The sequence below is a fragment of the Lathamus discolor genome, chromosome 3 (assembly GCF_037157495.1).
Source record: "Lathamus discolor isolate bLatDis1 chromosome 3, bLatDis1.hap1, whole genome shotgun sequence".
NCBI classification, from domain to species: domain Eukaryota; kingdom Metazoa; phylum Chordata; class Aves; order Psittaciformes; family Psittacidae; genus Lathamus; species Lathamus discolor.
Window position 1 is genome coordinate 109,892,545 of NC_088886.1, and position 27,271 is coordinate 109,919,815.

General features: G+C 44.4%; 1 protein-coding gene across 1 annotated transcript; it reads right to left on the reverse strand.

The window, feature by feature from the left end:
* Positions 1-6,220: 6,220 nt before the first annotated feature.
* ASAH2 (N-acylsphingosine amidohydrolase 2) lies at positions 6,221-27,143 on the reverse strand. The gene is made up of 20 exons (XM_065672830.1): positions 27,017-27,143; positions 25,164-25,243; positions 24,607-24,756; positions 23,872-24,048; positions 23,382-23,509; positions 22,618-22,695; positions 21,452-21,572; positions 19,906-20,031; positions 19,429-19,515; positions 17,548-17,652; positions 17,338-17,419; positions 16,775-16,890; positions 14,565-14,659; positions 13,989-14,028; positions 13,121-13,216; positions 12,139-12,234; positions 11,342-11,491; positions 10,513-10,572; positions 9,743-9,831; positions 6,221-6,511 (listed from the first exon to the last, which is right to left on the reverse strand). The coding sequence occupies exons 1-20, from the start codon at positions 27,141-27,143 to the stop codon at positions 6,322-6,324; spliced, it is 2,193 nt and encodes a 730-aa protein (XP_065528902.1). The 3' UTR covers positions 6,221-6,321.
* Between the last annotated feature and the right edge of the window lie 128 nt (positions 27,144-27,271).

Consider the following 27,271-nt stretch of genomic DNA (forward strand, 5'->3'; position numbering starts at 1 on the left):
CCTGAAAGGGCCATCCAACGCATGGTAAATAAGAGCATACTTTGCTCTCTAGGGATCGATTTGGGGTCAAACAGGCAAGTTCACAAGCTGCTCAACAATGCTGAGTGTTTTCAACATGCACTTTGGTGACACTTGGCATACATACACAGCAGAAAATTTGCAGCGTTAGACTTCTACAGTTTTAAGTAAAAATAAAGGGGTTAGGGTTTTTTCCACCACCTGTTTGGTCAATATTTGTTTATCTATTGATGCTGCAGGAATCACTTTTGCTATAAATTTATTTAAGTGGTAATACCTTTGCTCCTCATCTGATCCCAGTGAAGATGTCTTGAGGGCGATACCAACAGTGAGACAGCAATGTGCAAAACTAATGGTGTAGATGAGGCAATGCATGACTTAGGGCTATGAAGGACTGGTCTCACCTTGGTAAGAGCCTGTTGCCAGGTCATTGACAGGTAAGAGCGTCTACAGCCCTGGTCATTTTAAGAAGATGAGGACCTGCTACTCAAAGACAATCATAGCTAAATGTCTGAGCAACAGCAATTCCTGCTTCCACACCCAGTACAAAGGGTTCTGGTTTTAGAACTTTCCAGAGAAATCCTGAGCCCAAGAAATGGGGGAAAGACCTCATACCTTGCTACTGATAGAACACAGCTTTAAACCAAAGGCCTCCCTACCAAGCCAGAAGAGATTTCACCAAAATAGCTTGACATTGTTCTTACAGACTTAGAAAGAGGTCAGCTGTATTCTGGGCTTTAGCAGGAGCAGCAGCTCTGACAGTTTTGTTATTTTACCTCATTAGGTCTTCCTGATGTCCTGCTTTCATTTTCTTTGAAATTAGGGCAATGGCAGAATTTCCTTTTGTGCTTAAATATTTCCCCTCACAAAGAACTTCTTCCCTTTTGCTCAGCAGCAGCTATTTTGGAGCGCAAGAATTAGATTTCAAGAAATCTCAAACCCGCAACCCAACTTAGAAACCATAATTTCTCATTTGTAAAGAAGTGGGTTCCCAGTGGAGAGCAAGACAAAGCCAAAAACCACATCCATCCTCCACAAACAAGTCTATGACATGTTTGAGCCACAAGGGATTGGAAGATCAAGAGCCCAGAAAAATCAGCAGGTGGCCACATGTTTGGCTGCATGTAGGACAGGAGGTACAGAACCTGCATTTTCCTTCTTCCAGTCAACCTTTTCCTGGAGGCTTCTACAGCACAGAGCCTCACATCTGAGGTGCAAAGAAAGAATGAAATATGTCTGAGAAGTACACAACAACTCCACCTTTGGAGCTGGATAGACCCTGAAACATCCCACCTGGAAACCATCTCCCATGTCCCACTGAAACTCCCTCTAGAAGTCCATGGTAGAAGGTCTCCAGTGACTTTCAAGGGGAGCTGCTTTATCTTTGAGCTTGCATGGCTCCCTTTTCCCACTAGTTCAGCTAAATCTCCCATAGACAATCTCATCTCCCTATCCCATATCTACCTGGACTTCCCTTTTTGGGAGGTAAAAAAACCCCCCACAGTGCTTTGAAGGGTGACATTCCAGTCAGGTACCACAAATCACTGTTGTTCACTACCTGCGCTCTCATGGGATGCTCCTTTCTTTCAAAAGCTGGAAATTATTGTGTCACCCCAAAACCTTGGTCTCAGCTAAAATTGCAGTTCTCAGCTGCCCTTCGTTAAGTGACAGTGGGGGACTTAGACAGTCCCTACCCACTAGCCCCTCTCCTTCAAGGGGTGCTTGGTGTAGGCTCCCTCTCTATGGAGATGATCTGTTGTTCTGAACTCTTCTCCATGCCCAGAGACTTGTCCTGGCCTGGCTCCAGGTACCTACAGAAGATGGGAACTGTGCACATCCAGATTTGCGGAAGTACTGGGAAAAGTGACATTCCTTGGTCCCCAGCCTCACCTTGTGGGTATGCAGTCCCAGTTGTGAAGATGTTAAAAAGTAAACAGCTGCTGGTGTACCTCTAGATAGGTTGCACACAAACATTCACTGTGGGAGGTACCCAAACAACACCAGACAACTATAGGATCAGACAGATCCTAAAAGCCTGCATCAAATCCCAGAGGCAGCAGAGGGATTCTCCCCTTTCCCTCCAGCGCCTCAGGTCAGAGCCTAATTTAGCACCTGTTCTGCAGCTCCAAATACTGTTGGTAAATTGGGGATGTTGTGCAGGAGGAAAGGGTTTTGCAAAGGAGCTCTGCAAGGTGGCTCAGCCTGGGGACACAAACAAGCTTCTCAAATTCATCCTAGCTTACGTCCCACGATGAAAAAAAACAACAGTGGAGTTTTGCCTGTCTCCCGAGCGCGTACACAAGGCACAAATGGCCATACATTGAGGGAGAGCAGCCCGAGCGAGACAAGAGCAACTGCGATGGGTGATGCTATATTTAACCGCTGGCGAGCCGCCCGAATTCCGCGAAATTTTCCCTAGGCTTTGCTGTGCTCTCGTGTAAAGCGGCACTGGCACCTAGTGGCTGCTGGAGACAACCACAGCACCCCGCAGAGCGCGGCTGCCTACCCGTCTGCCAGCTGCAGGCGACAGCCATCACGCGGTTAAAGGGCAAATAAAACAGGGGATTTCTCTCAGCAGCCCCTCTGACCCTGAGGAGCTGCTGGGTACTCTAGACACAAAAAGATTACGAGAGGTTCCAAAAAAGACTCACCCAAAACTTCAAAAAGCCTGTGCACGCTGGTGAAAAACAAATAGCCAAGCCTGCTGCGAAGCGTTTCACAAGGGAAGCGGCTCTGGGGCACTGGTGAGACTCTCCAGATACCCTAATTCTGTTTCTCAACCCTTTCCTCCCACGAGAAACCCCAGCTCCCTGAAAACTCTCGTTTGGGGTCAGATGCTCTCATTTTAGAAGGTATGAGCATTTTAAGTGTGCGCCCAATTCTGCCTACAGAAGCATCGAGTTCCAGCACGGCTGAAAAAAAATCCAGGGTTAGTGTAATGCGACAATGCAACCAAAATTGTCTGAAACAATCAAATTAAACGCCTCTGTATTGCCTGAGATAAAATGAATCACTCTTTCTTTTTTTCCAATGTATTTCTTTTAGGAAAACAGAAGTACTCGTGTGCGACTTATTCTAGTTTACACAGTGTAAGAAAAATAGCAGAGAAAGAGTGATTGCTATACTGAGACTCATTAGGCAACACAATTTTCAGACCAGAAAGCAGTTCCTGTGTCTCATAAAGATGGTGTAACCCTGTTTTAAGGGGCTGTATCGTGTTTCACCTTGCCTGGTCCCCCATGAAAACATGCGCAAAGTGGGAAAAACCTTGCAAGAAACTTTCTGGATTCTTTTGCAGCTTGAGCATTGCTGCACTGACCAAGCCTGTCCTGTGGCAGAGTGGGGTGCTGGAGCAGCATCCTCTGCTGCTGCCACGTCCCGGAGATGCTACTGTTGCCATCAGAGCAATTTTGTCAGTGGTAGCAGGGCTGATGGGCCAACTGGTGTTCTTAGGAAAAGATGCTAAAAGCATCTTCAGGGATTTGATTCCAGGGTTGTTCTTACAAAGCTTCCTGACTCAATATTACGATTGCTTTGAGCTCTTCCGGATGGGGATCTCTGAGACTGATTGCAGCTGGCTTAAAATGAATAATTCATTCTCTTCTACTGATTTTAAAGAGAGGCAAAATTATCTGATTGATGATTCTCTGAAGAATTAAGAAGGTTGCATACAAAATTGGTACACACTGTTGGAGCTTATTAAATATTTATAATTATTTATCTGTAAAGCTTTACAAGAATCCCAGATCCAGATCTGAAAGGCATATGCTCTTCTCCCTTTGGTCCCCAGATCTACCACTTCCAGAGGCTGGAAGAGACTTCGGCACTGCTGAGCAACTCCTGCTTATGGTACCCCATGGCAGTTCCAGTGGGAGGCACCTCAGGAGGGACCTGCCACCAGCACTGCATCAAGGTGGTCATGCGTCTGTCCAGCCAGCTCCTGAAGGCCACAGGAGAAAATCATCTACCTTCCTGGGGAACTTTCTGTGTGAAAACTCTTTCACTGGGACTGTCCATCTACCCCTTCATTCTGCGCTTGGATTAAACCCTCCATTGGTGTTTTAGGTGGGAGGTGGGATGGAGGGCTGCAGCAGCATTAGCCCTAGCAGCAATAGAGGCCCTCAGGCCGCAGCTGTGCCACGCTGGCCCTGGTTATGGTGACTGTCCCTGTGCAGGTTGACCCCCATCATATTTGTACAGTGGCTGCTGTTTTGCAAGAGGTAAAGAAGCCCAGCCAGTGAGAGTTAATATAACCATATCTGACCACAGATCAGGTTCGACCAAGGATATAAATGGCAGGTTGTTTGAATTGGTCCTCCTTGGAGCAGCGGGACGGTAGTCAGGGACTCTCCCCTTGGGTAGGTATTTCACTCAGAGGAACTCCTTAAGGTTGAGATCCCTCACCTTATTGGTGAGCGATTGCACGGTTTGGGTTAATGCCTCTAAAACCTGTAGTACCAACTCATAGAATCATAAAATAGTTTGGGTTTGAAGGGACCTTCAAAGGTCATCTAGTCCAACCCCCTGCAATGATCAGGGGCATCTTGAACTAGATCATGTCACCCAGAACCACAACCAGCCTGGCCTTCCATTTGACATTCCAAATCTGTTATCCACCAAATGTCAACAGAGTTCTAATTGGTTCTATAAAATAAATTTTCTTTCTTTTATACCAATATTTATATTATATACCAATAAGTACATTACTACTCTCACTTAATTCGTAAACCTCTGCAACAAGGGACACCATGAGCTCTTCTGGTGACCAGCTTGTAAGTGATTCAGGCTTTGGCCGCTGGCTTTGCCAGCCCTTCATACAGCCAGAGCCTGCTCACCCTGCATCCTTTCTGATGCTAAAATGAAGCAGGCTGAGATCTGTCCAGAGCTGACCCACCCACGGCTTCAATTCATAAGTTCAGTTCCTACTGATTTCCCTCTGCAGTATCTGAAATACAAACCTGATGTGATAAAATCCAGCCCTGCTCTGACTGGACATCAGTCACCTTCTCCTAGCAGCTGCAGGCTCTCCTTCACCAGCTGGTCCCTCCCAAAATCCCTGTCTTGCATATGGCCCCTGGTGTAACCCCAGTGCCCACCCCATGACACCTCTGACACACATAAGTATCCTTATTTTGAATCTTTCTGATGTATCCCAAGGTTATATAGATAGGGTAAAATACCATTTTCTGCCCATTCTTGTGGTTAGAGCGTTGGGCAGGAGCTTAACACAAGGACAAGAGTGGATAAAGTCAGTACCAAAGTCCTCATCCTGCTTCCTGCCTCTGCACTGTGCCAGAGATGCATCATGTATTCAGGACATAAAACCAGAGCAAACAAATGTAGTCCTTCCAGGCACGTGATGGCCTTCAGCCCATCTGTAGTTTCTTGGGCCACTTGTAACTATTTGAGATTTTTAAGAGGGCTTCTTCTCTAAGACTTGCCTAGTGTCCCCTTGAAATGACACAAACCCACACAGGATGGGCAGTGCTGAAGCCACCTGGGGCACCGGTCAGTTCAAAAGTGACATTAGTGAAATCGATTAGCACAGTCTAGCAGGAGAAAACTGCTTCAGTATTTTACTTTGTGAGTGACTGACCTCCCTTTCTTTGTTAGAGACCTCTGAGGCAGGACCCTAGACAGCAATTCATCAGGCACCTGTGAAACAAGACCACTGATCTTTAGAGAACTATGTACAATTCACATCATATGACACTGTTAACCCACCACCCCCTGTAGTCTATGGTGACTTTTAGCTCAGAGAAGGAATCCTCCAAATGCCATAAACTAGGATGATTAAATGAAATAATACCCAAAACTTTTTTGATGAGTATCTATCCCGATTTATCCCATACTAGGAGGTCACCTTTGCACTTCAAGCACTATTGAGGAATCTTTTGATGGCTTGGGGATTCAGAAGCTCTTTCCAGTTTTATGGACTGGGGTCAATTTTATGGACTATTTTATGGTCTGGATTAGCTCCCAATATGCACTAATTCTCTCAGAGAGAGCCTATTCACAATCAATAAGCACTTCAATGACTGAAGAAAAACAGTTACATCTTTTATTACAATAAGAATCAACTGCAACAAGATCTAGCCAGGACGGGAACTGCTTAGATGAGAATATGTTGAACTAGTGAGACTGAATTGCAGGTAGAAGTCAAAACCTTGCAGGAAGTCAAGCTTTGCACAGCAAAGGATGACCAGCAGCACTTGAGGGACAGCAGTGATGTATAGTCATGTACGCCACAAAAAAAACTCATACACATGCACTGAGAACAATTCCTTCAATGAACAAGATTGCCTACAGAGTTGTGATTTCAAATGCTGAAGATGTTCCTTCAAATGGAAAAGAGACAGCGAGACTGTTAGACAATCTTTTCCTGTAGTGCCCAAAGTACCGTATCCTGTAGATTCCTGGTTCTGTGTCATGAGGGATGTGCCATTCAATAGTCACATTGCTCCGACCAAGTAATCCTTTGGTCCAGTAAATCCTAGCAGACAAAACAAAAGCTGCAGTCAGCAAGGAAATCCAGTTTTCATTTGTTTTAATATCCCAAGAGCTAAGTGGAATGAGGTGAATGCACTCCACTTAAGTATATTTTTAAAGCTTTTTTTAACTTTTCCTTAGATATTTAGGCTCTCAGAGCAGCAACCAATAGGCCAACACAAAACCTGACAGTGCTGAAAAATAACTGGAAACACAGAAAACCAAGTCAGTGGTCCTTTTTGCAGATGAAGAACATTTCTACCAATGTATTTGTACATTCCCAGCTCCATATCATAACCCATACAACGTTACCTCTGTAAGAAATATTCATCAGCTAAGTCTTCCTTGTGCAGAGGCAATGCTGAACTAAGAGAATGAGTATTGAAGGTCACAAGCAAAATCTATCATAATTGAGTTCAGGGCTTCTGGCACCCATTTCTACATCAGACTCCCATTTTCTTTTGCAGACTTCTTGTGCAAAATAATTACTGCTCAATCTCAAAACCCTACAGACAGCCACACATCTTGTGGGGGTAAGGAATTTTTTAGCCAGCCATGATAGAGCACTTCTTGGGGAGATGAAGATTAACCTGCTCTTCTTTGGTAATGCAAATTAGGGGCACTGGGAGATATGCTCCTATCTAGGCTCGACATAAAACTTATCAAGCCCTACTGAGACATCACCTCTATTTTAGGGCTTTAACTAAAGGAAGCTGAAGAACAAAATATGTTTATTCATTGGCAACAGTAATCAAAAGTTTCTTCATTCCATTGAAATACATATTTACAGACACCACTGGGTGAAAACCAGTGAACTACAGGGGAAATTTTATTTGATAAAGAGAGACCACAGGCCAACACAGGGCCCCAGTATCCACCTGGTTTCTGCTGTCCAGGGTTTTGGCTGTAGATTGCGCTGACTTGGGACAAAGACAGTGTTATCTCAGGAGATGACAATAAGGTGACAGCATAAGGCCTCAAGTGGTGAAGGATTTCCATCCTTGGGGACCACCCTGACTTGGCTGGACATGGACCCGAGCAACCTCCTATAGTTGTTACATTGGCCCTGTTGGGAGATGGGTTGGACCAGAGGCGTGCAGCCTGAGCCTGGCTGTAATGCTGTGACCTAAAAATGCTGCTGTGATAGATCTGTGCCATTACCTGGCCTCCTCCCCATCCTGCCATTCAGGCTCAGTGCACCAGGAGCACCTCTCTGGGACTCAGAAACTGGAACTTAACTCAGACCCCCCTCAGGAATAGGCTTCTCACAGATGAACTCATGGCGATTTCACTATGTCTTGATCTCTGTTGGCTGTTTGCTAAAGGCAGGACCGGGCAAATTCCTGCCTGTAGCTCAGTCCCTCCTCCTAAACAGTCCCAAGAAAGCAATTATTGCCCCCATGGCAGATGCAGGGTAGGGCCAGACACTTCTCTACTGGAAACACCAGGACAGCATCCAGCAAAAGGACAAGTCTGCGCTGAGTTTGTCCCTGCTGCAATGGCGGGCCCAGGTCAAAGGGCAGATAACAGCCATCTCCTTCCCCAAAAGCTGCACCTCCTGTAAGTAAACCTTCATATCTTTTGATCCCTGACAATATGCCTTTTACAAATGCAGTTATAAGTTATCTAACACTTTGCAACACTAAGCTAACAAATAACGTGTTCCCTTGTGCTACCCTCTTATTACAATATTTAGTAGTATCAAACATTAGTTTTTCCTGTACTATAAAAACAGCCTGACTCTATTAATATCCAGTAAAAGTGTTTGATTCTTCCTGCCCTCATCACCTTAATTACTAACATATCAAAGTTAACATACACTGACATTGTAAAAAGTGACTTGTTTTCATCTTAACAGAAACATTTCCTCTTACTTGTGTTTTTTTGGTGTTTTCCTGGGGCACCAGTAAAGGGGATACTACTGTCTGTATCGGTTTGCCTTCTGGCCAACCCCTTTAAGCAGGCCAAACAGCTCCTCTTCTTTATCAGCAGGAGTATTTAAGCACCGTTCAGAGATCCAAAGTCTGACCTTCTCAGGAGGGAAAGTAAGATGTCTAGATTCCTATCCTCCAGCATCATGGCACTACATTCTTCAAGTTCTGCACTTTTATGTTTTTTATTTTCTTGAGTGACATCTTACTAAACATTTTCAGTGTTCCTGTCCAAGATTTTGGGAAACCTGTTGGGTTTTTGGAAGAGGAGGGAAGAAGGCAGAGCTACAGATATGAGTGATAAAATGCCGTCATTTCCCTTGATCAAGTAAAGAACTTGACTGGAAAGGTTGACACCGATGAAAGTGACAAGGTAACATACTGCAAGTGTTAAACAGAGGGTAAGTACTTAAAAAAGCAGAGATCCAAGCGCAGGTAGGAATTTATCTCCTGTGCTGGTTCAGTCAGAGTCCTTGCTACCAGATTAGGTTCAGAAAACACGTGGTTGCTTGTGGGCAGAGAGAATTACACCCTGTAAATCCTCATCATAAATCCAGAGAAATACTTTCCTGATAAAACCAAGCTGTCAAGCATGTTGCTTCTCTGACCTTGGATGTTACATGTTTGCACCGGGACACTGCAAGGTCTGAAGACCCCCAAAGGGATGTTTTTCAGAGTCCTATTTCATAGAGATAGGTTGCAAAAGAAGGTGGGAAAACAACTGGTTTCATTCAAACAGGAGTAACTTGAAATCACATGCTTTGACAGAAAATGTCTTTGGTATTCCTATTCTGTGTGCTGACTTCTAGTGCAGCTCTGAAATGTGACAGCAGCTTTGTTGCTTAGTGGATCTTTTTCCTTAAGACTGACATCTCTAACCTTCAACTTTGCTTTCTTATGAACTTTTTTAATATTGTTGACTATTTCTGGTCAGGAAAGCTGGCCAGTTTTTCCCTATGAAAACCCTACTGTGGTGAACCGCTCGTATTTTTTATTTGGTATCTTATCAGCACGCTAATGCGGATCAATGGATATAGGCTATAAACCTTTTGTAATTCTTGATCTTCCTTCTACTTTCTGAAACTTATAAGCCTCCATTGCAGAACCTAGTCCCATGGGGAAGAATGATTGCTGGGGTCTTGACAAGTTAGCCACCCAGACACAGACCAATATGTCTCCAGAGAGCATCATCTGCAGGGACAAGACCAACCTACAGCTGGGAGCTCTGAAATGAAGCCTTTCAGGTTAAACTTGAATGACTCCATGAAGACTGTGGGGGTGTGAAATCTGGTCAGGGTACGCACCTGGTGTCCCAGGAGGCATCATTCTGTACCACATGCCAGCTGTCTGAAGTGCTGGTGTATCTCTCCACCGTCAGGAAGTTGTGTTCAGTCTTGAATAAAAATAACAGAGTTAGCCAGACACTGAAGATACAGGTGCCTTTATGTGTCACTTTAAACTGGAGAAGGGACTATGCTTCTGTGTGCTTTACTGGCAAATGCAGTAATTATTAGCAAAAAATGCTTTTATTTCACTACCAAACACAAATTTCAGCTAATAAATAACACAAAGAATGAGTAAAGAGCTTGATCATTAAAAAGAGAATGGGGAGGTGAGGTATCAATGTCTATGCAGGATGAGTGATAGGACAAATTAAGTACTTATCTATTTTTCTTCCTTTTATTAAAATAATGCGCTGGCCTGATAAGATGGAGACTAGAGACCATGCTTGCTATGACAGGATGGCACTGGATGCTAACTGAGAGTGTTTGCCTAACTTATGACATGAGTGCCTTCGACTTCATTAATATGAAGAGATCGTGAATAGTCCGTATCTGACCAAATTAAGGACTTTGCTCCAGAAGCATTTTGGTGGTGTGAATTCCCAAAGCACACTCTAAAGGAAGAAACTATCTTCTTCTGAAATCCCAGCAAGGAAAAAAAGAACCGGAAGCACATAGTTTTACCCTTTATGAAATCTGAACATCAAAGATTAGAATGCATCAGGCAGAGACAGTAACTAAACAGTCACTAATACCAGACATCCCCAGTTCCAGCACTGTGTTGTATTTACCGCGTTTTCTGCAGAGTTCCTGGGATTCGCACCTACAAAAGTTACTTCAGCAACTTCCATCTGTGGGGAAATTGAGATTTATATTAAAGACTGAGCAGCATATTGCACAACCTTTGAAGATGCCACATGAATTTTTCAGTGGTTTAGTTGGGTTTTTTTGGTTTTGTTTGAAATTATTTGTAATTTCACTTGTTGCGATAGCAAGGGACAATTGAACTGATGAACTGATATTCTGTGCCTTGCCATTCCACTTGTCCTTCTTGCTGGATAAACTCCACCATAGCACATAAGATTTGTGTGTAAAAGGAGCAGAGAAATAAGTAAGACTTTTAAGAGTGCCTCCTTGCCTTCTTCCTACCTTACTCCTGGAGACAGCAATGAGATGAAAGCTCTTGCTCTGAACACCTTATCTAAACTTTGAGCATTTAAAACCGAAGCTTTTCTGACATTTTTATTTCATTTACATTTCATACTAGAGACATCAAAGGTGACCTAATTTCTGCTTGTAACAAAATCATTGTACAACATTTTCCTATTTAATCGTCAACTGATATTTTATGCTGAAGCAGAAGGGGAAGTCTTATACATGTTGAATGAAGAGCTTTTATTTTCCCCTTAATTCACCCATTTTAATCACATCCAGTACAATGGCATTGGCATGAAAATGCCCTATGTCTGCCTTTTCAACTATGCTCACTAAGAACAAGACCCTTTTGGTCTGAGAGCACCACCGCCTTTTTGAAAGCACCACCTAGACTTTTTCAGATGAGGGATAAGACTTTAAAGTTGATTTCCTAAAGAGGTTTTAGCAAATCCTTGAAGCTCTCACCGGTTGATACTGTTGTCTCACTTCTTGTAGCACATCCCCAAATGTCTTATTCACTGGCACGAGATCAGGAATGAGAGAAGGCACCAAGGTAAGATTAGTTATATTGAAAAACGGGGGCTCTGGACCAGGTGGCAAATCCTGAACCGCATTCTGGAAGAGGGAAGATTTGCTCATTATACATAGATATATATGGCCAGTATTTCTCTGATGATTCGTATCACTGCTGTGCTCTTTATGCAAGTCCTTGCTTAGATAGATTTTAAAAACAAGGGCAACAAAGTGAGCATTAAAAAAAAGGGGGGGGGGGATTTTCATCTGTACTCTGCATGCAGGAGCAATCCCCACAGGACACCCACTGTCCTGTTGCTGAGGTTCCCCAAACCCACCCACCAGCATACCCCATGACTTAAAAAGGCAGTGCCCACCCACCAGTCCTGCATATTCACATGGTCACAGGTACAATGGTAACAAACATTGCCGTGTACAGCAGAAATAGAGCAGACTTTTTTTGCTCTTGGTAGAAAAGCGGGACCTTCAGGCCATGCAGAAAGGTTGGAGGTACCAATTTCCTCAACTTTGAACAGAAAAAACCCAAACAAATGAGAAATTCTCAAGTGGAATGAGACCCCCGCTACAGGAATTATTTTCATACCACATGAGAATTTCTCATAGCCGCTTATTATGAGAAAAGAGAGGATAGCAGTCGCTCAACCTCACTGAGAAACAAATATAGCCGTCCACATTTACACGATTTGTATGTCTCTAGCAGCATGTGGCATATAGGCAATTTTGATTACCATAGCAATAGACCTTGCAAGTCCTCTGTAGAGCTGAATATAAGCAGAAAGGGTGTGTGGTCCATAAATAGTCGATGCAGCCTCATATCGTTGAGCCTATCAATGGATAAATTTGAAACAGGAGGGTTTGAAGGACTGTTGAGCAGCTTATACAGCTCATCCCACTGTACCAAGATCAGATCAACATGATACCTGCAGGGCTTTATATACTCCCTTACTGCTAGGAAGACACCCCAACAATTTGTCTAAGTATTTCTGCTGCAATTTCAGGTTACTCTTCATTCTCTAATCCACTGCAGACAGGGAGGACCTGTTGTCGCTCTTCCCAGTTATTACAGGTTTTTTACTCTTTTAAAGGATTATGATGTAGGTTGTCTTTTTCCCAACTTTTTGGGTTGGAAAACCCCAGTTCTTCCAACCTCCCCTACCAGTTTAGGGTTTCTAAACCCAAGGAGTCCATTCAATGGTCCACATCTTCCTCAAAGCCCAGCATCTACCAAGTCTTGTGGAAAACCTTAAAACTGGGTCTTGCAAGCTGTATTGTGGTCTTTTCCACAGCAACTGCAATTCCATATACTTCTTTGGCACTACAACTCCATACAATTCCTTACAACCCTACAGCTCAAAATCTTTCTTCTGGCAATTTTGCCACATTAGGAAGACAACGTCTAACTTCCTCCAAGCCATCAGGAGATTACTAAACTAGACCTGAACTCACCAGAGCTCCGTTCAGCACGTCATAACATTTCCATGTTAAAAGCATCCATACATACTCTCTAGCTATGGTCAGGAAACCATATTGGTCCTCGGATCACATCATTTAGACCAGAATAAACAAGAGGTCTCGAGATTTCTGCTATAGATTCTTCAGCTTTTTGTGGCAAAGAAAAACTAAACGTACATAATTCCGCATGAATTGTCATCCCATATAGCTAAAGCTGAACTCAGTTAAACAGGTTTGATCTGCAATTTTGACATTTACCTGGTATTCTTCATAGGTGGTAATGTAATGGGTGTAGACATTGCACAGACCTGCAATTACGACATCCATTCCTGGTGCACCATGGGAATCAAATTCCTAAGAAAGGAAATAAATCACTTATCTTGAAACAACTGCTTAATGCACAATTATATTGTTATTGTAGTTGCTGTTGTTAATGTTATTCACCAGGACAGAACACAAAGTTATAGTGTGGGAGGGGCTGGATATTCAGGAATGTAACTCTAGAAGTGCAATTTGCCTTCATTAGCATCTCATGTTCACTTCCCAAAGAAAAAGAGGAGAAATAACCGAATAATCCAATAAATCTGATACATTTAGGGGTTTTCTTGAAGCTGATGTCCGTATACTTCCAAAAAAATGGTGATATAACTATGTGAAACGGGCTCAGTGGGTTGTGGAGATAGACAGCTTCTCAGATTAAGATGGGATTCAGGCTGGACCTGAGAATAGGATGTATCGATCAGGAAAATGGAAAAAAAAAAATACATTTGCTGATTTTCTCCGATTGTTCACATGTTGTAAAATCCTGGTAGGGATTAAGTGGCTGAGCCCTTCCCTACCAGAGAAACGACGCCTGCTAGCATCAGTTATGCCTGGATCCCAGTTGAATTAGCTTGTTTCGGCTTAATGGATTGAAACTCAATTGGTTCGCTTCATTAGAGGAGAATATTCATTTCTCCTGCACATCAGTAAGCACATGCAAAATGGGTCTGAGGCAACTGTGAGAAGGAAGCATCTGTGAGACATGACCCCAGCTGGAAGGAACCGGGGGAGAAAACAGAAGGATCAAGAAATGTGAAGTTCCAGATACGCTGCAGTCTGGAGAAACATCTTGCCGGCTACTTACTCTTTTAACAGCTTCCCGTAGCCTGCGTCCAGACATGGTCCTAGGGTCATTAAAGGAACAATGTCAGTCTCCGGAAATGCAGGGAGCTAAAACAGGCATTGCTGGTTGGACATGCAGCACAGCACAAGAAATTCACATAGCACCTGCAGTGCTGCTCAAGCACACCTTAAGGCTTCTTTGCAGTGAGTTCAACCAAAACACCTCAAAATGCTTCACATACGTCACCAAAGACAGGGTGAGGCTGAAGGCACCCAGGGCAGGGTGGGATATTAAAAAAAGGTGTTAGAAATAAATCATTATCTTACCCAGGTTTTCACCATTGTATCATCAACAGTCAGTGCTATTCATCATGTCAGTGTTTGTGGCATGAGTATCTCCAACCACCCCCCAAAAAAACCAGGAAAAACCAACAAAAAAAACCCCAAACAAAACAAACCAACAAAACCCCCCAGACCTAACAAGTTCCTTTGGTTTCATTAAAACTGTATTTTGCAATCAGCAGTGGAAATTATTTGGAAGCTTGTTTGCACCTTACTCATTTCCATGGCTAGTTTACACAAACAAAGAAACACATACGTGAATTCTCCGGGAACAGCAGTGATTGCCAGTGATCCAATGGCAACAATCTGGACATCCACAATGTCAGGGTGCCATGGGTGAGGCCGAGTCATCTGAGGTAAAATTAAAAAGGGATATTACTGTTGTAGGATAGTAGCAAAAACAGATAGTGGAAGTGTTTTCCTTCCTACAGTCATAAATCAGGCAAACGATTTATTTTGTAGACAGGCACATGAGAAAGTGTTTTACCTCCACATGTACAGCAAGTTGTCTGACCATAACAGACAGAGAAGGCACATGTGAGTACTATGCACAAGGCAGGAAAAAAAAGGTGTTGCCAGAGTGGCAGCTTAAAGCTAAGTGGATAAATAAGTCCAGAGTAGCACCTAGAAACCCCTCACCTGCATGTGAAAAAGAAAGTGTTAGGATCAATAAGGTTGGTCATCTGACCAGGAGAGCAACACTGAACGAGTGAAACCAGAGAGCCTGATGGCGATGGGAAATGAGAGATACTTTTTCATTAGCTGAGCAAATGCACTGTCAGTTGTGATACAGAGGGAGAGTTTCACCAGAGACCACACTATACTTGGACTCCGCAGCGTTGTGGCAGCCAAAACACACTACAGCAGCATTTCATCTTAAAAATAACTGCACAAATAAATAAATAACTACTACTAATAAAAGGATAAAAATTAAAAAGCCTTGCAAAAATAAACTAGGAACAAGAGCTTGAGGGTGGCATGGTTCCAGCAAGTGAAATACAAAATCCCACTCCAGAAAGCCAACACGATTTTTGAGGAGCAGTTTACTAGGGGAAACACCTGAATGAAAAACCTTGTGAAGCACATCAGAAGCAGGAGGCCTGCCAGAGCATCCATAAAAGGATGTTCAAAAGGTGATATAATTGTAAGAATAAAGTGTAATTTACTCTCAGTAGCACCATCCTGGACGAAGGTGGTGGGGTGGAAGGAGGCTTTGCACTGGGACCTCTTTTTATAAGACGTGAGGTGGAGAGCTGACAGAACACAAAGTGACATTAAGAAAGCTTTTAAAGAGACTGATGAAAGGAATAACAATGAATTGCTTCATCCAGATGCCATTCCCTAAGTGCCTTGGACATGATCCATCTGCACTACAGTGCATTTGCCTTAATGACAAGGGAGCAACAGGTAGAAAATGAAGCATCAATATTCTTTTGAAGCTGTAAGTAGGATTTTGGGAAAGTTCAGTAAGAACAAAAGCAAGACAGAACAGCCTCAAGAATGGGGATGGGCTGGGGCCAACAGCACAGCAGCTCTGCAGAGGTTGGTCCTAAGAAACAGCCCTTTCCCTGTGTCAGTGAAGCATTCTTGTGACGGGGGCCCAAGCAGTGGGGGATCTCCATCTTTCTTACTGACTGTCTCAACCCTTCTGGACACAGCCCTAAGCAACCTGAAGTGTTGGTCCTGCTGGGAGAGCGGTTGTGCTGAAAAACCTCACCCCATGGTACTTCCAGAGTGAGCATGGTATGATTTTACCCATGGATGAGTAAGTCTGGCATCATTTGATAGCTCACAGAACTATCAGACACTTGCTTAGACATGACGGAAAAGCAGAGAAGTCAACAGGACATTTGGAGAGGAAGTGAGAGCCTGGTAGCAAACTTTGAAGATAACACTGAAAATACAAGTTGATACAGTCCCCAGAGTTTCCAAAAGGCACCATGACAAAAAGGAAGGCTCTTTTGTGGATTAAGATAGGAAACCAGTGGTAGAATGGAAGAAATATCCACCCAGAGCTATTAAGATCTGAGCACCAGCAGAGGATGTCCTGAAGCCAGAATGCTAAGAGGCAATGCTGAGCTCCACCACTGTTGGTTCTCCCTGACATCAAGCATTTTCCCTGTGCATCCTGCTCAGGGATGTTTCATAGGCAGAGAATTAGGCCAGGGTGGATCTTCAGTTGCTTTTTTTGACCCTAACAAGAGCAGAGGGTCTAGTCCCTCCTCCTGGGATATGTGGAAAAAGTCCACAAGAGGAGAACTTCCACCTCTCTCACACTGATGCAAAGTAATGACAGCACTTATTCTTGCTTTAGATTTTCGTGCCTTCAGAGCCCATGCAGTGCTCTCTCCGTCCTTGTTCTTCACCATACTGGTTAGCACAGACATCATCTGTAGCACCCTACCAAAAGCTAGCCCAGAGCAGCAATCACTCCTTTTCAAAGGGCACACACCAGCATATCCTTACCTCTCCGGTGCTAAAGAGGATCGGCTTGGGTTTGTGGCAGGCTTTTGTTTCATCGGATGGCTCTCCCAGCAGCTGGTCCCGGATTTCATCCCAAAACGGGTCCCCTTCTACTGAGCCTTGAGGGGGAAACATCTTTCAAACTCTGTTCCTTCAGCTTACCCAGCAGCTATTGGACAGCAAACTCATTTATTACTCCCTTCCTGCTTATGTGAGACAGGATATTGCTCGGTGGATTCTGATTATCTCCATTTTCTGGGGTAGTTTTAACATCCAAGCTTTAGCCCAGCTGAGCTCCATCTTAACAGCCTTTGTGTAATGAGAACAAATGAGAAAGATTGCCCCAAAGCCAGGTCTTTCTTCTCCCAACTTTCATCAGAAGCTTTCTGATGAACGCAGACAAACTTGCAAAGGGTCTGTAAGATCACACCTTCCTAAATTCATCCTTTTGGAGACTGTGGCTCAGCCAGCGTTCATGCTCTTAAATGACTCTGGGGGTTTGAGTGTAACTGGGGGAGGGCCCTTCTCTTCCCCATTTGCACAAAACCATCTGCTGCCTGACTTACCTTGTGTGAAGTTGAAAGCACCCACTCCATCAATAGTCCCTGCGGCAAAGCTGTGTCCTAAGGCTGGCTTACATGTTTTAACCTTAATTGGAAAGCAAAAAGAAAAAAAGAAGAGATATTTTTAAACCAGTTTCCCTCAGTGTGTCCTGCCGTGAGGATATAACATTTGTTCCTTCCTTATGCCCGTGTCCCAGGAGCTTCTGCTCTTACCGTGTGCGTGGCATTGAGCTCCACCGAGACATCACTCATGTTCACCCACTGGTGAGCTGAGCTGAGGGGTCCTGTGATCTCCTGGGAAGCTTTTTCATACAGCTCCTAAGGGATGCACAGGTGGAAATCTTTTAGGAAGAAGAGCTCAGGAATCCAGCTCTTCTGAGATTCAGCTCTACGAATCTGTCATTCTGTTGACACCTTCCAGTGGCCTCTTCCAGGTGTTAGACTGTATTTCCCAACCTTCTCTGTTTCTACCACCCCTACATCCTGCACGCCCAAGTCCTGCAAGCTCTCCCTGCCCCAGGTAACACAGGTAAGACACTCTGTGCTCAGCAGTTTTCCGCGTGCCTTTATTTGACAGTGGAAACATGTACCTATTCTATGAGGATGGCAACTCCTTTTTCCTTTTGGCATTTATCACATCTTAGACCAACCAGAATAAATGTTTCCCATAAGAGAGATGCACCTTCTTGCATTCATTGCTTCGAAACACACAGACTTTAGCACACATTTACTATGCAGCTGACAGTTCAGTCATTCGGCTCTTTAGTGAATGGTTTTCTGGCACACATGCCTTGAGCTGGTACATAGAAAGTGTTGCCAGAAGTTATGCAGGTTTAATAACATTCCTGTCACAGCAGGAAGGAACAGAGGACACAGCCTTCAAAGGCCAAGAGTCTTCAGTGTTAAAAACAACAGCAGTGTTTTCCCTTGCCGTTTGATACACAGGCCACGCCACTCTGACCGGGACAATCTTTCACTTGCAAGTCACAATCAGCCTGGAATGACTTCAGGGCAAGCATCTGAGATGGCAGTTATAAGGAAACCGCCACCATCATGCCTTCTGCTCTTACTCCTCTGCTGGACCTGTTCCAGTTCCTACAAGCTGCTGTCCCTGAAAAGGTGCCCAGAAATGTCCTCTTGCTGACTGCTCTTAAATTACACAAAGCCACAGAACGTGAACTGGTAAATTCAGATGAGTTTTGAGCCCAAGGACACAAGGCAATGTCACAGAGCCCATAGGATGGAGGACACCACCTGAGTAATGCAAAGTCAAGCAGGGCAAGATGAGTATCTTTCATGGATGTTTAAGCTGGCACATTTTAACTCACATTTGCATGAATCTGGGAGTGTGATGGCAAAGTTGGCCAACAACTGGTATGTGGTGGTGCCTCTAAACCCTTCTAGCAATCTTCAACACCAGTGATTTTTCCCACGATGACACCTCCGAGGTGCATACATGGGAGGGGAAGATTGTAAGGGGCTACATCCACATTATATACCAATCAGGAACATAGAGATTAAAAGCCAAAACTGTTATTTTCAAATCTAAACACCTTCAATGATGTATCTAAAAAGAAGTATGTGCTTTCTGGGTAATCAGGAAACTTTTCTTTAAGCATGAAAATGTGAACTTTAGATTAATTTAAATCATAAAATAATTTGGGTTGGAAGGGGCCTTCAAAGATCACCTTGTCCACTCCTCTGCAATGGGCAGGGATATCTTCAACTACAGCCTGAATTTTCCCTATTTAGTTTAAAACCACTACCCGTCATCCTATCACAACAAGCCCTGTTAAAAAGTCTTTCTCCATCTTTCTTATAGGCCCCTTTTGAGTACTGAAAGGATGCAGTAAGGTGTCCCTGAAGCCTTCTCTTCTCCAGGCTGAATAACCCCAACTTTCTCAGCCTTTCCTCAGAGAGAGGTGCTCCATCCCTCTGATCAGTTTTGTGGCCCTCCTCTGGATCCTCACCAACAGCTCCATACCTTTTCTCTATCAAAATTCACAAAAAAAGGTGCAAGAAAGTTGCTTAAATGAACATGCATTCCTGCAATAACAGCATTCATGTACACTTGTAAAGTAAGATGTCACTTACCCTTGCTTTTGAGTAGATATTTTGCCCTATAATTCTTGTACTGTCAAACATGTCATTGCCAGGACCCATGGCCATGCACATCTTTGCCTGTTAAGAAATTTGTTTAAATGCTAGTGATCAGTTAACATGCAGAATTATGTGGCACTGCGAAGTAGATGAGTTCACAAGCGATCGCCATACTGTGGGCACTAACTGCTTCTTGCTAGGCATCTCAAATTTGGGCACTGGGTTACTACGCTAACCTTCGCAGGAAGATGAATTTACATTTGGGCTGAATGACCAGAAAACAGGGTGAATGAAGCCAAGACACAGTAAGTTCCTGAAAGAGGTGTCAAGTATAGTCCAAAAAAAAAAGGTGATTTTTTTTCTTATATCATCCTCATGCACAATAGTCCACCACATGGCTCTGTATTTGCTGTCCCATCCCAAGGTTTGTCTGTATCAGAAGGTAATGTAGATCAGGTAGGACATACTTACCCCCCCCACAGGACAGGTGCTCTCTGGGTTATTGCACGAATCCCCTGTGTTTATGCAGAGCGGGCCTTTGGTGTTGGGTGACACATCTCCCAAGTTGGAGGATGCAAAGGCAGCAACAAAAGAGCCCTGCCAAAAGCAGACATGGTCAGATGGATTTTAGTGCCTTACTGTGGTTGGAAATGTCTCCTGCAGCTTTCCCCAACAGTCAAGGCTGGCATTACAGCCCGTTGATTAGCATGGGATGCTGGTAAACATTTCTGAAGTGACTGGGAGAACTGGAATGGGAATTTAGAAGCGTCCTAAGAGCAAGGAAGAATAGGATACACAGGATGCCATTTCAGGGGGCACCCGCTTTGGTATCCAGACAGCATTTCTTCATCTACCTCTTCCATCTCAGTGGCAGCTTCCCCCAACTCCATGTCCCTGGTTGCCCATGTTACTGATCAGTCGTTAATGGGTCATTGTAGCATTTTGTGCAGGATTCTTTTTTCCTGCCAGGCTTCACCATGATTGATTACACAGTGAGAGCTATTGGATTTGACTGCAGGAGTTAACATCAGCAGTGCTCATTAGAAGCAAGGCTGGCTAAACATTGAGCGTCAACTGAATCCAGCTCTCAGATAATCTATTATTTTCCCCTAGTTATAGAGAGGAGATGCATCAACACAAGATATTTTGGTATTATGAACAGCTCGTAAGCCATTTTGCAGTGAGACTGCTGGGCACAGCTTGTTACTGTGAAGCAAATATTGAATCCTGCAAACACCTCTTAGCTTTGCACAAATGTGAACTTGCACTGACTTGCACCCATAACTATGCACTAGAGTCAAGTATTGTTTAAAATGTTCAGATAATCCACTATAAAAGGAAACATTTGCAAGGAGGAATTAGGTAGATTTCCTTTAGTTTCCATCTTGGGCATGAACTGCACATGTTCCTCTGCCCAGAGTATTAAAATAGGATTTGGGCACCAATTCCAAAGTTGGAGACACACACGTGACACCCTCTTAATCAACTCATACTCAAAGTACCTGTGAAATTGGTCCATGTCCATATTTACATTTCAGGGGAAATAATGCTTTTAAAGGAGCTGTGCTTGCACTCTAAGGATGACAAATCTTTCAGATAAGTGAAAATCAGAAGGCAGAACTGGCTGGAAGCCATAAGAAAGAAGTAGGGCTGACCACATACCTGATGCAATACCACAGCTGCAATACATGGATCTTTGAACCAAGTATCCCACACATCTTTCCAGCATTTCAAATAGTTAAATCAAAGTAAATTTACTTTATTCCTAAAGTCTAAATGAATGCCACTGATTACTAGTTTGGAAAGACAACAGCACACCTTGCAATTTATCTTCTCTGGAGGAAGTAAATACATAAATCAAACTGATCAACTTTTTCCTCATTCTCCTGTGTTTACCCAGCTGTCCTATTTCACTGTGTGAAAGAACCTGCTTTGGCCCATAGAAAGCACCAACCACCCCTTTCCTGTTGTGGCATTTTTGTCCCCATTATTTGCGGTAGTCTGAAAACACTCCCACCTCTCCTGGAAGCATCCCCTCATTCTTCTCCTGTTCGAACAAGTAAGACGCATAGCCCATGTTGTCGCTGTTCACAAGACGGTTTGTGTTGTTCATGCTGACCGGGTGTACAGCAAACCAGCTGAACAGGAGTCGGAAAACACACACAGGAAATGCATTGTTCAATCTACATGTAGGCAATTGACTTGTTCAACCTTTACATTTCCCATTGACTTATGGGAATTTTCTTTGGGTCAATACAAACATAGACTGTTGGTACCAAGGGATGGATTAACAAGGGCAGAGTTATTCCCATCCTCTCCCTTCCTGACAGGGAGGGTTCATGGATATGATGGTACTGGTCTTTAGGCCAGGAATTTGGCACTATATCTGGTAGGGCCACCAAGAGCAATTTCAGACCTGAAATGACTTTTTTCTGAGTCCAGAAAATTATATTTTGGGGGCATTTTTATTTTCTTGCTTCAAAGAAACAAGAAGAACTCAATGACGTAAAAAAAGGAAAAAAGGAACAGTCATTCTTACAAAAAAGAAAACCCTCCTCTTCCTCTTAGCATAATCAGATTTTTGCGTGTGACTTCTAACCGAAGAAAACACAATTATGACTTTGTTACTGCATATTACTTCATCTGCCTGGCCTTGAGGTCTGAACTTCATGCAGACAAACAGTGCCCTGCAGATCTGTTTAGAGGACAGGAACCATAAATGCTGCCTGTGGGAATGGCACGCTTCCCATAGAACAGGGGGTGTTAAAGACTATAACTAGAACAAGAGAATCTCAAAGGCTCCTGAAGATGATGGAGATGGGATCTGCTTGGAGGGCACAGCAAGACCCCCAGAGGGGGTATTTTTGCATTCCTACAAGGGAAGACCAGCTATGGTCATCTTCCCCAGATGCCTTAGGGTCATGCCAAGATACGCGCCCAAGCTGTAGGTAGACCAGATGCTGCTGTATCTTCCAGAGTAAATGAGGGACGGTGACCTGGTTTATGCACTTATGGACTCTCGCTTACTTTTCCCTCAGAGCTCTTCTGGTGACCAGATGGGAGCAATGCTCTATGGGCAGTGGACAGTGCTGGGAAACAGAGCTTGTGCAGGAAGACAGAGCTGCTACAGAACTGTGGTTTATGAGGATTTGCAGAAAAACATGTTACTTCAGAGGCCTGTACCTGATAAGGCCTAGCTCCTGTCCATTCTCATCTACCATCTTCAGCATCACCATTTCTTTATCTGTGTCGGATGAATACCTGGACGAAAATGAAGAGGGGAAATCTCATTAGCACCAGAGTTCTAGTCACACTCTGCATTGTTCAGTGCATTGTTGTGCATTGTTAAATCTGCACCAGGCTGAGCAAGGAAAAGAAGAGGTTATTACAGATATTATCAGAACACTGTGAGACTTTAGAGGAGTATCTGAAAATAGGTGTGAAGATAAAGGAAAAGTTAAGATTGTTGCTGACCTCAGGCACTGCTTCTCCAGGGAATGAAGAGGGGAGCCCTCCCTGGGTACAAATTTGTGCACCAAGGATGAGACTTTAATACCATCTGACCCAAGTGCCAACTTCTACTAAAGAATACTCTTTCATAAAAAAATAAAATAAAATACAACCACCACCACCACCAAAAAAAGAAACAAACAGCAAACCGACAACAAAGCATCAAAGTCACGAAAAAGTCACAACTTTGACCAATGCCTCACATGCCCGGATGGGGCGACCACAACTTTCAAGTCCAATCTTGCAACTAATTTTTGGGGACACAAACACCCAAGAGTCCAGGATGGCAACAGTGTCATTCTGCCACGGCCTTGGCTCCACATATTCAGCCACACCATAAATGACCAAAACCACCATCTGCGAGATGTCTGGGTCACAATCCCAATCAAAAGGTCCTCTTGAGGGCTCTGCTTCTCTCCCACTTGAGGGGAATTTACCTGCTTCGTTCAGACTCTGGATTCTCAAGATAGGAGAAAGGGCTTCGGTTGATCTGGCTGTTTTCTACAGTGCCTTTGTTTATAAAAAGCCTTCCTCTCTTCATGTTCTGATGTGCTATATCAATGCTCTGAAAAGCAAGAAGGCACGGAATATTAGCCAAGCATGTAAGGCGTATGTGAGCCCTGTCCTGCAACCCTTTCTTAGAAATTTGGGGCACCTTTTGTTAAGTAGTCTAAAATCCCAGAAAACTGGAAAACATTGTGAAGCCACCCACAAGTGACCTTTCCTAAAGAAAGACTTCAAAGCTTCTGGGTTTTGATCTGATTTCACTGGTAAGCATAAACCCACCTTGAACTGTGTTTTAAGACTGGACTATTCAGAGGTGCTACCATGAGCACCGCAGCAAGATCTCCAGTAGTCACAAACGTATCTCCTCCCACCTTTTCTGCGCTTATGGGCTCTCATGTCAACAGACTGGAAAACACTGACCTTTACGATGCCATTCACAACAGCATTGAGGGATGGCCTTATTAGTCCTTTGCTAGTGATCCAGAAGAGGGTGTACTGGAAGTAGCCACCAGGCCCTGAGTGCGTGTGGGTGCCACTGAGGATGACGTTGTCGTGTCGGTACAGCTCACCGTACTTGCTCTTCAACTGCCTGAGCACCTAAAAGGAAGGAGGTGGTCCTTAAAAAAAACATTTTCACACCCAAAGGCTATGGAGGTTTGTATCAGCCCTTGCAGAAAAAGCAGCCATTCATCTTCCTCCTTGTTCTTCTATAATCTGGTAGATGATAACTTGACTTGGCAAGAGACTTAAAATAATGAAATCTTGTAAGTGAAGACCTCTATGACCAACTTGCAATGAAGCCCAGATTACCCAAAGGGACCCTATTTCTCCAGCATCTTTCTCCCTCCTCTGTGATGCTGGAGATTCAGCATTACACAAGCAGCACGTCAATGTATTCATGATTCAGCTGTATTTGTGATATTATTTTCCTCTTAGGAAACCATTGTCAAAATTCATCTGATTCTTCAGCAAAGTCATTCGCTGAGGAATCAAAAGCTCTTCTTCAGCGGAGACATGACATTTCTTCAAGATCATACTGCAAAGCAAATGGCCAACATGCTGCCATGTGTGGCATTATTTAGTGATGACTACAACCCTAATGCTAACACCCGTGACAACCTAAACTGTGGCAGTCTTTTATTTCCAGCCACGTACCTCCAGCCTCACTCTCTGAGACACCATTCCTATGTCAGCGCTGACAAACACTACTCGTCTGGAGTCATCAGGTTCTGCCACGATGAAGGCTCGGCTGTAGAGGCGCATGAGAAGCCCACCACCCACCTGGTCCAGCTTGGCATATCCCATCTGGAAGGAAAGAGCTCCATCAAGACCACACAGCCAAAATATCGAGCAACGTATTCATTTGCATGTGTTTTTCTATGTAGATTTGCCAGAGGGTGAGAGGACTCATACAACATATGAGCACCCAGAGCTGCAAACATCTTGCCCTGTGATTGCAAGAATCATTGAATCATAGAATGGGTTGGGTTGGAAGGAATCTTAAAGCTCATCCAGTTCCAAGCCTCCCTGCCATGAGCAGGAACACCTTCCACTAGACCAGATTGGTCAAAGCCTCAAAGAAATTTCAGCTAATGTTTAAAGACAACAAAGTAGGCAAGGCAGAGCCTCTAAGCCAGAAGTCCTGCAAAAAATACTCCGAGATTATGAAAAACAGCATTTTGCCAACCCCATGTTCAGTTCCCCCAGCTTACCAGAGGAATTTCTGCCACAGGTCCCGTGCAGTCAGCTCTACCTACACCCAGTAAGTAGTTTGCTCTTACTTTGCTGGAATCTATTGCAAGAATAAATAGTAGATTAGTGGACACATGAGAAAGAAGAACTAGGGACAGAAGAGACAACCCAGCCTTTTTAAAGAGATTGCATGCCTGAAACCTGCTTGATATCCCCAGAGGCCTCAGCAGGCCTGTGGATAGGGGGATCCAGCTGATACTGTCTGCTTGGATTTCCAATAGTCTGTCAGTGTGGTCACAGCGTGATGAGGCTGGTGAGGCATTCAGGGTGGTAAGGGCAGGCATGAAGAACTGCAGAGGGATCTCACAAAACAGGGTCACTGGACTGCGTAAAATGGGTTGTGAGTCACAGGGCGGGGGGGGGGGGGAAAGCCCAGCTTCAGTGATTAAGCTCTCCAAGCCCCCCACCACCATGCAGGAAACAGATCTGAGCGTGTAAGAGCTGTCTTCACGCAAAAATATTCAGCACAAAAGCAGTGAGAAAAATAGGATGGAATGTCAAAGATACCGGGAAAGCATTAGAGAAGAAAGAGGGGCACATCCATGTGTCGCCCTGCTGCCTCCAATGTATCCCATGTCCAGCACTGGTGCTCTGGTCTCAAAAAAGTCACAGCAGAGCTAGCAGAAGTTTGAAGAAGGAAAAAGCAGCTCTGGGCAGTGACCTCCAGGCAAGTGGTGAGGAAAAGGACTCTTGAATGAGCTCGTATCCCATCCCAGCCACCACGAAGGTGCAGAAGTTCTTCTGCAGAGCAGACAAGGCACCTAGGCGAACTCACGGAAGAAAAGCCACTGAGGGCCATTGAATTAAAATTAAACATTAAAAAAATATCTGTGTCTCAGGAAATCCCAGAGCCACAGATCACTGGAGGCTGAGATAACGCTGTGGGAACGTATTTCTATGTGCTTGATCTATTCTCACAGCCTTCCCCAGCCAGCCGCTGCCGCTCAAGGCAAGGCATCAGGATAAGGGGACACGCGGTCTTTCCAATCTGGTCTTTTCCAACCGGTCACTTAGACCAGAGAAGCGAAACACACTGGACACAGACTGATGACAGGATGTTTGTTTCATTAAAAGGACATGAGTGAACTGGGCTACCCATCAAAACTACTGTTCCGCCTTCTCCAAGAGTTATGCTTCTGCTAAACGCTTAGGTGTTACAACCTAAAAGCATGAAGAAAACATGAACTACATCCAATTTGAGACAAAAGTCTAGAAACTGGGAGGTCGCACTGCTGACATGTTAGGTGATACCGCATCCAAGGCAGGGGAGAACGCTGGCTCTGGGAACAGGTTCCTGCCATCTGGAAACTCCTAAAGTTTTCCAGTTTTTTCTTTCCCCATGAGATTTTTTCCCTCCAGAAGACAAGCATGGGGTGCATTAGAAGTGAACTGAGAGTTAACCTCAGGCAGTTCCTGACACCAACCCGCCTCATGCCTGGTGATGGGCTTGGAGGTGTAAATGGGCTATGATGGGATTGCAAGAGCTGTGAAGCCCTTTGGTGCAGTGCCAGGAGCAACGAGCTCCTGGGAGAGGGGTTGTCTGGGTCCCTGGAGTCAGCCTCACCCACCAGCCCTGAGGCTGTGCATCTACGCCCTGAGGGATGCTTGCAGTGGTTTTGACCACAATGCTCTTGCTACAGAGGACAGTAACAGCACTGTGCTATAGCTGTGTGAGCAGACCATGTGCAAAGAAGATTATCGAAGCTTGGCGGTGGCCCAGTGACCCTCTACCTGTATCCCTTTAATTAAAATTACTGCACTGGACACACACTTGAGCAGGGTGCGATGGCAGGACTGAAATATCTCAACTTGCCGTTGCTCTCTTTGGTGAGAAAGTGGAGGACGAGAAGCACCACGGTCACCACTATCATCAGCACCAGGCAAACGATGAGGATCACCTCCAGGCGGGAGAAGCAGCACCTGGTCCTCTTCCAACACATGGCGGAGACACTGTGAAAGCAGGAAGCAGCTCGTGGAGAACGCGGACAGGACAGCCCAGATGCTGGGCACTTCCCGCTCAGAGCGGCACATTGCACCCTCAAAGAGCTGGTGACGGCTTGCGTCCCCC